The sequence below is a fragment of the Alexandromys fortis genome, unplaced genomic scaffold, assembly GCF_014885135.2.
Source record: "Alexandromys fortis isolate MF-2015 unplaced genomic scaffold, M_Fortis_MF-2015_v1.1 scaffold_146, whole genome shotgun sequence".
NCBI classification, from domain to species: domain Eukaryota; kingdom Metazoa; phylum Chordata; class Mammalia; order Rodentia; family Cricetidae; genus Alexandromys; species Alexandromys fortis.
In genome coordinates, this window is record NW_026068042.1 from 4,234,920 (window position 1) to 4,245,146 (window position 10,227).

Here is a 10,227-nt window from a genome sequence, read left to right on the forward strand (position 1 = left end):
GTAGAGAGCCTGAATCACATCCATCAGCAGTTTTAACTGTACTTGCATGCCTGACCTTTTCTCAATGGAGACTTAACTTCATGTTTCTTTCTCATCCATATATGAACGTGTAGAGATCACCACTCCAGAGCCGACTACCACTGCAGTGCCGCCCAGCACTCTACCAATAGGTAACTAAAGTTGTATAAATCTCTCTCTGGTGTAGGTTGTAATGTCAGTGTCAGCCATGACTTTCTTGACACACTTAAAGAGATGTGTGTGTGTGTGTGTGTGTATGTGTGTGTGTGTGTGTGTGTGTGTAGTATTGTGAAATCTTAGAGAAGCTAGAATAAGGTCCTGATTGTTGGAGCTTTCCTCTATCATGACCCATTTGTCTCTGTGTGGAGGAGTCAGTCAGCAATGGAGTGGGTTTTCCATGGTCTCAATATTTAGTGTTATGTCCAAAGAAACTCTGGGTTAGAGGATCAAGATAAGACAAACTTGCAGAGACGTTTCCATGGCAAAATGAGACCGATGATATATTGTGGGATCCTATCTGAGTTCCTTGAAAGGGTCCCGTTAGTCCAGTGCAAAACCCATGCAGACCTTGGTCTTGTCTAAACATGTTGGGTAGTTAAAGGTTGACTTCAGTGGTAAGTTCACATCAGTTGTCTTGGAGACCAGTAGTGACAAAATTCAGGGCTTTCTAGTGTGCTGTTATTGAAATCAGAGGGTGAGCTCATGGGCAGTCTCCTGACCCAGCTCAGCGGGGTGAACAATAGCTTCTATTCATGATTAATACTGTTTTATTGGGCCTGAAAAAACAGTTCTGATACCACATCTCACCCTTGTCTGGGTAAGCAGCCAGTGAGAGCCTTTGCCAAAGATCCATGAACGTGTCTACTGCCAGGGAGCTTATCAATCAGTCTCTTCGGTCAGTCAAAGAGCAATGTGGGCCAAGGTGGGGCTGGATGTACCCGTGGGCACTCTGTACATTAGTTGTGGGGCTATGATTTCTCTATGTCCGTGAAAGACCCCACATTGACCAGTATATGTTGGCATCCTGAAGAGTGTATGGCACTCAAAGGCCTTAGTTACAAGATGCAGCAGGTGTCTGCCCACCATCCAGGATAGATTCATGTCAGCACTGCACACACATAGCCCTCCTGGTGACAGACAGACCTTTCCTGTCTAGAACAGAAGCAGCGAGCATTCAGTGAGGGTGCAAGGGCAAGTGATGGGGTAAGGTCTTTCCAAGACAGGGTGCCCAAAAAGCAACAGGGGAGGGGCTCACGTCCTGTATTGACTTAAACCCCATGAAAGAGCTGCCCAGGAATGCACATGCGCCGTCAACCACATAGGAACAATGATGGAGAATACCCCTTGTCTTTACAGGAACAGGGTTTGATTTCGCTGTGAGGCTGGTGAATGGAGGAGACCGGTGTCAGGGTCGTGTGGAGATCTTTTACCAGGGTTCCTGGGGCACCGTGTGTGACGATGGCTGGGACCTGTATGATGCCGATGTGGTATGCAGACAGCTGGGCTGTGGCTGGGCAGTGTCTGCCCCTGGATATGCCCAGTTTGGACAGGGCTCTGGGCCCATTGTCCTGGATGACGTGGCCTGCACAGGGCACGAGTACTATCTGGCAAGCTGCTCCCACCAAGGCTGGCTCTCCCACAACTGTGGACACTCGGAGGACGCTGGCGTCATCTGCTCAGGTATGACCAGAGATCCTTAGTTCTCAAGCCATTACTGGGATATGGTTTGGTCCCTTTTAAGCCCCCCTCCCCATTCTGGCATTGTTTTTTTTCCTAAGGCTGGTTTTTTTCTAAGGCCAGAGCCCTGCCATTCTCAGCTAGTCGTGTTTGTTTTCACTCTTTTTCTCTTTTGGCTCCTTGCTCTTGCAAGCCAGCCGCTGAGCTCCCAAATAAATCACACATAGAGATTTATTCTTGTACTTAAGTACCTAGCCTTAGCTTGGCCTTTAAAGTTAGGTTTTCTTAACTTAAATTATCCCATCTCTCTTTTGCATCAGAGCTTTTACTTTCCCTATTTCTATACACCTTTCAGTACTTCTCACTCTGTGAGTGGCTGTGTAGCAGGGTGTTTGGCCGCTGACTCCTCTTGCTCCTTCTCTCAGATTTCTCCTCCCATTTATTCCCTCTGCCTGCCAGACCTGCTCATCCTTTCATGCCAAGCTATTGGTTATTCAGTCCTTTATTAGCTCAGTCAGGTGATTTTTTTTTTCATGGCAGGGTTTCTCTGTAGCTCTGTAGCCTGTCCTGGATCCTGGAACTAGCTCTTGTAGACCATAGCACCTCGAACTCACAGAGATTCAACTTCCTCTGCCTACTGAAAGCTGGGATTAAAGGTGTGTGCCACCGTCACGTGGCCTAACTGCTCTTTCTAAAGTCCAGGGACATTGTCTGCTTTTAGAAAACCCTTCCTGATTTATAGTCAACAGAGTTAGAAACACACACACACACACAAACACACGCATACACACACATGCACATACACACAGGTATACACAGAGATATAACTAAACTTATATAGATTAGTTTGCATAGAGAGAAACATACAGAGAGAAACATCCATAAACAGAGAAACAAATCTACAGATATTCACACATGCAAATATTCACATCACAGACAGACATGACACAAACACACATTTTACACATAAATACACCCCCCCACATGCACACCCGCACATAGACATACATTGACAATGAAGCGAAAAAGACCCATAGAAACAGATATGGATGTAGACACACATACACTTTATGTTATCCACTGGCCATTCCTATTCTTCCACCACATCTCAGCTAGCACTTGCCCCTTGTACAAGACTGTCTGTTGATGTCTTCAGGGACCTGACTATGCTGGAAGTCTCTGGATGGCAGGAGACACACCTTAGTGCCAATTTTGGTGTATGAACCAAGAACCTAACAGGGTGCCTGGCTCACACGAATATATTTCAACAGGCAGACAGCGGATATAATAGTGGGTAGCTCAAACTCAGGCCTTCTTCCAGACCTGAGCAGCCCTGCTATTTCCATAATATGTGCATATACATACACAAACATACTCACACATATGTTAAACCAGGAACAACACTAACTACATCCTCACCATTCCTGAGCAATTATCTCAGTCTCCACAGGAGGTTGGTTCTAAGAACCCCCTTGCTTATACTCAAACACTTCCATACTCAATCTTTATAAACTGTGTGTGACCCACACGTCTCCCGCATTTTTACAGTTATTCCCAGTTACAGCCCCTGATAGAACACCAAGGTCGTGTAGGTCGTTGCTGTAACTCAGTACTCCTGGGGTGAGGGCGGAGTGAAAGTTTCTGCCTGCTCTGTACAGTTGCAGGGGTTCCCCCATTTTATGATCCACTGGCTGTGTAATCCATGAAGGAAGCCATGGACACAGAGTACCAATGGGATATTACTAAATCTGTTTTTCTCTTCTGACCAAGAAAATGGAATCTCAGTGTTAGACTTTGTCTTCAAGGAGCCCACACAGCAGAGGTGTAAGACTTTTCTGTTCAGGGGTTGGTGAACCTGACCTTGGGTGTCCTGGTTGATCAGCACTATTGCTCCCCAGTTAGGTTTCCCCAGGTTTCCTGTGGGTGAAACACACAATCTGAATTTGCTTTATTCCCTTACAGATTCTCAAGCAAGCTATCCAACATCTGGTAAGCACTTTGAAAAGATGAACTGTACCAGTTTAGAGTTTCCCATATGTCATAATAAACACTGCCTCACTAAATGTTCTCTAACGAGACAAGGAAGCATTAAATAATCTGTGTGTGATCTGGACATGTAATGACACAGAAGCTTCTGCCAGCTGGAGCATAAAGGGTCAGGTGGTAACCTAGGTGCACTCTTCAATCTGATGTTGTTCCTGCCTCGAATTTTAGCATGTGTCAGAATCTAATAGAATATCTGATTGCATTGTCTGGGATTCATATCCTTCCCACATGGGATTCTGATTGGAGACCAGAGTGGCTCAGGGGTCTGTGCTTTATCAGATGATGTGTAAGGATAACCTGCCCTCCTCCATATTCTGGGAAATCTGCTTGGTACAAGACTAATAAGACTTTAAGACTTGCAAACATATAGGCCCATTAGTTTGGTAGGACTTCAAAAAACAAAAAAATATGTCCACGCTATTTATTTAATTACTTATTTTGACACCCACGTAGCCCAGGCTGGTCTCAGACATGATGTATACACAAAGCCGCTTCAGAATAGAGTCAGGCTGATAGAGATATAGTGAGAGTATAGACAGAGTCAGGGAGAATCTATGAACCCGCTGCAGGAGACAGACATGAGATGCCAGACAGAACCAGTAGTCCACAACCATATGGCGATACACAGATTAATAGAAATGGGTTACTTTAAGATGTAAGAGCTAGCTAGAAATATGCATAAGCTAATAGGCCAAGGAGTGTTTTAATTAACAACAACAACAACAAAAAAAAACAAGGCCACTTGAACTCCTGATACCCTTGCTTCTAGTTCAGGAGATCTGGGATTCCAGGAGTTTGCCACCATGCCCAACTCTTGTTTATCATATCTGAAATGCTGTATACTTCATCTACAGCCCACATGTTTTTTAATTCCTTTTGCAAAAAAATCATTTATACCAAGTACTTGGGCAGTGCACACAGCCATGACTGCACCACAGATCACCCTATACCCAGAAGAGTGGACAGTGCAGTTGAAGCTAACTTTGTAACCTGAAGGCGTTCATTTCTAAGCAGTGAACCCTCTTATAACTTTTTTTGGTTTTTCTTCAGGCTAGTGAATCCCAGAAGTGACAACTAAGGCCTTCTCCTTTGCTCTTAGTCTCTGATTATTGGCTACTCATTAAATTGGTATCCAGTGGGCTTTCTGCTGCAGTGATAAAACACTGGCCACAAGCCACTAGGGGGAGGAAGGGTTTATTTAGCTTAAAGTTTATTGTCTATCATCTAGTGAAGCCAGGGCACGAGCCCAGGGCAGTGGAGCCAGAGGCAGGACCTGATGCAGGGGCCTTACAGGATCCCTGCTTGCTGACTTCCAAACTCATGCTTAGCCTGCAATTTTATACTATACAGGCTCATCTGATAAGGTCAATGGGATGGCATTCCTCTACCAATTATCAATCAAGAGAATTTCCCACAGACATAGTCAGTAGCAACTGTGATTTAGATAAGACAAGCAGTTGAGACTCCTTCAAATGACTCAACTGTGGCAGGTGACAGTGGAGCCAGCTAGGACAGGTCGTCAGCCCTGCTGCTGGTCCTCTGCTGTCTGGTGGGATCCAAGTGCAGCTTTGGGTACAGAATCAGGGATGGAGTGAGATGAGAGGCGTGGATGTCAGGCTGCTGTGTAAACTCCACCAATCCCTGTCCTTCACCTTCCTTCTCCTCTCTGCCCTTCAGTCAGTTGATGGGTGAAATTAGCTTGAGCCTAGTGTCAGAAAATCTAGCTGGAAACACTCACTGGTTCTTCCTTGTACAATAAGAGCCATTCTTGCAAAGGGTAGCAACATCTTATAGCTCAAAACATGTTATATATCAGAACCAAAATAATTTTCATATATGAAAAGAATCCATCGAAATGTAAAGTAGAGGCTGAAGCGATGGTCATCATAAGAGTACACACTGCTCAGAAGACCTGAGTTCAGTTCTAAGCATCCATTAGAGAGTCTATAAGCACTTGTAACTCCAACAAAGAGTAGCCCTGCCACCTTCGTCTGGCCCCTATGGGCAAGTGTACCAAAGTGCACATACCCTGCACAGATACTTGTCTGTGCACATAAATAAAAATAAAAGAAATATTTCAAAAATTAAAGATATTGCACACAATCAGAGCTGAGCTAATACAGGATATGTGTGCTCTTATCATGAAACCTTCCCAACATTTTGAGGTAAGTATCATTGATCCCATTCTTTGTATAGGAAAACTAAAACATAGTTAGATAATTTGTTAATAGTTCGTGTCTATGATTCCGTGGCTGTAAATGTGAAGGTGGGGTTTGAACCCAGGACTGCCTAGATAAGACCATCTTTGTCCAACCAGGGAGAGAGCTTGCAGACTTCTGTGTGAGTTTATAGGGGAGGCCACAGAGGACCAGTGCCTGTGCCACTGTGCCCCTGGCATGATAAAGCCACTTCCTCCCCTGAGTACATGTATTGAGAGAAGCAGAAATGTCCTGGCAGGGACTCAGGGGACCATCCTCCAGTGAGGGCCAGACTGAGGATGGCAGTTCTCTAGGGGGACAGCGCAGAGTGACCAGCAGAGGGCAGCAAGATGGCTTCATTCAGACCCGGAAGTACCTTGTGAATGTCTTGTATTGCTCAGCTGTCCTTTGCCCATCCCCACCTGTGAAGACCTCAATAACTGCACCCATCTGACCCCCTCACCTTGTTTCCATTCCAACCTGTTACTCACATACCACCGAGTACTCATAAGTGCAAAGTAGCCACAGCAAAGGTGCACCCAGGATCCTGCTATCAGGATGCTGAACCTGTTCCATGGGGGTAGGGGGCGCTGACAGCACTCACCTGCTGTCTGTTTCTCTCACAGTCACTCACTGTGAGTGACTAGGGACATCACACCTAGCAGAAACATGCTGCCCCGTGTCTCCATGCCAGAGTCACATTCATTACCCAGTTCAGACCCCAAGTCAGCCGATTTAACTGTACTTGCATGTCTCTGGTTTTCTCAATGGAGACTTGATTTCATATTTTCTATTTTTGTCTCCAATCTGTTTCTGAACATGCAGAGCCGACCACTACAGAGCCTTCCACCACCCCAGAGGTGACCACCACTCCTCCTGACACAACTGTAGGTAAGGAAGTGGTACAAATGTTTCTCTGTAGGTGGTAACGCTAGTGTCATTCATGGTGTTGCCTTTCCTGAGACACGCAAGGGTGTGTGTGTGTGTGTGTGTGTGTGTGTGTGTGTAGTGAAAACTTAAAGAAGGTGGGATTGACTCCTGATACACGGGGCTTTCCTTTACTGAGGCACCTCTGACTTTTTATTTGTGTCTCTCTGTGCAGAGGAGACAGTCAGCATGGGGTGCATTTCTGATTTCCATAGTCTCTAAATAGTGTTATGTCAGAAGAATCTGTGTTAGAGAATTATCATAAGACAAGCTTCCAGAGAGGTTTCCATGGCAAACGGAGACTGATGATATATTATGGGACCCATTCTGAGTCCCTTCAAAGGGGTCCATTTCACATCAGTGCAAAACCCGTGCGGATCTTTGTCTTCTCTAGACTGGTTGGGCACTTGAAGTTTGACTGCAGTGATAAGTTCACATCAGTGGTCCTGGTACCAGCAGAGCCAAAGTTCGGGGTTCTCTAGTGTGCTGTTATTGTAGACAGAAGGTGAGCCTATAGAGAAAGCTCCTGACCCAGCTCAGTTGGGTGAACAATAGCCTCTATACATGTTGAATACTGTTTTATTGGGCCTGAAAAAACAGTTCTGGTAACACATCTCAGCATGTCTGTGTAATCAACTGGTAAGAGCCTTTGCCAAGGACTCCTGAACTTGTCTCCTGCCAGGCAGCTCATCGTTCTGTCCATTTTGTCTGTCGGAGAAAATCGTCCTCTACCTTATGCTCTAGTGCTGACAGGTGTGGGCCTGGATGTGCCCCACTGCAGTCTGTGGGTTAGGAGTTGTGGGGCTGTGATTGCTCTCTCTCTCTCTCTTTGAAACACCCAAAATTCTCTAGTGTATGTCATCATCCAGAAGAGTGTATGGTACTCAGAGGCCTTAGTTACAAGATGCAGCAGGTGTCTGCCCACCATCCAGGATAGATTCAACCCATGTCAGCCCTGCACACACATAGTCTGCCTGGTAACAGAAACACCATTCCCCCTAGAACAGAAGCAGCGAGCATTCAGTGAGGATGCAGGGGCAAGAAATAGTGGTAAGGTCTTTCCAAGACAGGGTGCCCAAAAAGCAACAGAGTAGGGGCTCACGTGCTGTATTGCCTTAAACCCATGAAAGAGCTGTCCAGGAATACACATGCTCCATAATCCACATAGGAACAATGAAGGATAATCGCTATGTCTTTCCACAAACAGGGTTTGATTTGCCTGTGAGGCTGGTGAATGGAGGAGACCGGTGTCAGGGTCGCGTGGAGATCTTGTACCAGGGTTATTGGGGCACCGTGTGTGATGACAGCTGGGACACCAATGATGCCAATGTGGTGTGCAGACAGCTGGGCTGTGGCTGGGCCGTGTCTGCCCCCGGAAATGCCCGGTTTGGACAGGGCACAGGGCCCATTGTCCTGGATGACGTGGCCTGCACAGGGCACGAGTACTATCTGGCAAGCTGCTCCCACCGAGGCTGGCTCTCCCACAACTGTGGACACCAGGAGGACGCTGGCGTCATCTGCTCAGGTATGACCCAGACATCCTTAGTTCTCACAGCCATTACTGGGATATGGTTTGGTCCCTTTTAACAACCCCAGAACTCCATTCTGGCCATGTGCATCTCAGTCCTCTAAGGCAGGTGAATTCCGAGGTCACTGCCCTTCTTCGCTGGTGGTGGTGTCGTTTTTATTCTTTTTCTCTTTTGGCCCCTTGCTCTTTCGGAGACCTCCCACCCAGCTCCCAAATAGACATACACAGTGGCTTACTTTTCCTTATAAAGGCCAGTCCTTTGCTTGGCTTGTTCGAGCCTGCTTTTCTTAACTTCAATTATCCCATCTGTCTTTTTCCTCTGGGCTTTTGCATTCTGTATTTCTGTAGACCTTTCTTTATTTCTCATTCTGTAGTTTGTTATGTAGTTGAATGGCTGACTGCTACATCCTTTTTCCCTTCTCTTGCTTGTTTATTCTCTCAATTTTTCTGTCTGTTTAATTCTCTCTGCCTGCCTTCCCCACTGATCCTTTTCTGCCAAGTATTGGCCATTCAGCTCTTTATTAGACCAATCATGTGTTTTGGAGAGGTAATGCAAAATATCTTCACAGAAGTAAACAAATGTAACATAAAAACAACACACCTGCTCATCATTGAAGCACAATTTCCACACCACAACCAAATGAAACTCACTTTAAAATGATATTCTACAGCATTGAGTCAGGGCCTTCACAATCCTCTCAGTTATCCAGGGCTCCAGCATTCACGTGAGACAGATAGTTCATGGAAGAGCAGCATCAGGCCCCAGACTTGAGAAAGCAACAGGGTCAGCAGGCACACCCTCCTGCAAGGTGTAACCTAGTCCTGGTTTGCAGAGATGTAACCAGTTTCTGTAAGACTTTGCAGTGTTCAGAGGGCAAAGCAGTGCAGCAAACTCACGTCTTTCCTGCCAGTGTTTCCCTGCATCCTTCTCAGAAGCACTGCAGAGAGAACCTTTTGGGAAAACTTCAATAGTCTGTCCTCTCTTCCCGCTGTACTAATATCAGGGTTCTCCCAGATTCAGGCTCAATAGCCCAATCATGAGCACAGGGAAAGTTACAAATGACTGTTGAGGGTCGGGTATGGCAGGGTGGTCGTATGTCATGTGTCCCCAAGCCACATGGAAAGAAGTAGTGAAGCAGGGGAGAGAGAACCCAAGCATTGCTAGAGTCCTACAGAATCCTAGTCCTGTGAGGGTGGACCTTTAGGTCATCACTCAATGCTGAGAGGACCCTTGGCTGTCTATCTGCATCACAGTGCAGGGCCTTGGCTGTTCTGTCCCAGAGGTGGTGATGACTTTCTAACCTGCATTTAGGAAGCTGTAGAAGCCTAGTTCCCATCCAGGGCAGTGGAGTATAGGGTAGATCTTCATGATCTACTGCATAGCTTATGGCTCATTCTGGAAGCCCCTACTCTTCTATTCCAGCCTCTGCTAGGTTTGTGAAAATGCTGTCTGTCCTCCCTGTGATCTTGGTGAACTACTGGGCACTTTGTGTCTCCCTGTCCTTCTATTCACAGGTGTCCATCCCACACCTAGCTTGGGTGAATCGCCACAACTAGAATTGGAGCGTCCCTGTTCTCCTGGTCACTTTTGGAGTCAGGCTCTTTTTGTTAGCACTAGGGAACCCAGAGGACACCTACTACTCACCTTATAAGAGTTTTCCTACATATGTTACTATCCATGTGATTATCCTTGGTCTTTGCCTATTCAAGGCTGATGAAGTCTGCCTATGATTTGTTGTGTGAACACACCACTGGGCATATAGAACCCCACTGTTGAATGCTGTCGAACATGGAGGGCTGGAGGCTTCACCATGGTACTGACTACTAGCCTGC

At 46.2% G+C, this 10,227-nt stretch overlaps 1 protein-coding gene across 1 annotated transcript in view; it reads left to right on the forward strand.

Annotated features, from left to right (window-relative positions):
* Dmbt1 (deleted in malignant brain tumors 1) overlaps nt 1–10,227 on the forward strand; it is a 60,908-nt gene that overhangs the window by 11,285 nt on the left and 39,396 nt on the right. Inside the window, 5 exon segments of the mRNA XM_050166024.1 lie at nt 114–170; nt 1,375–1,698; nt 3,658–3,684; nt 6,765–6,830; nt 8,074–8,391. Of these exon segments, the coding sequence (XP_050021981.1) occupies nt 114–170; nt 1,375–1,698; nt 3,658–3,684; nt 6,765–6,830; nt 8,074–8,391 (792 nt within the window).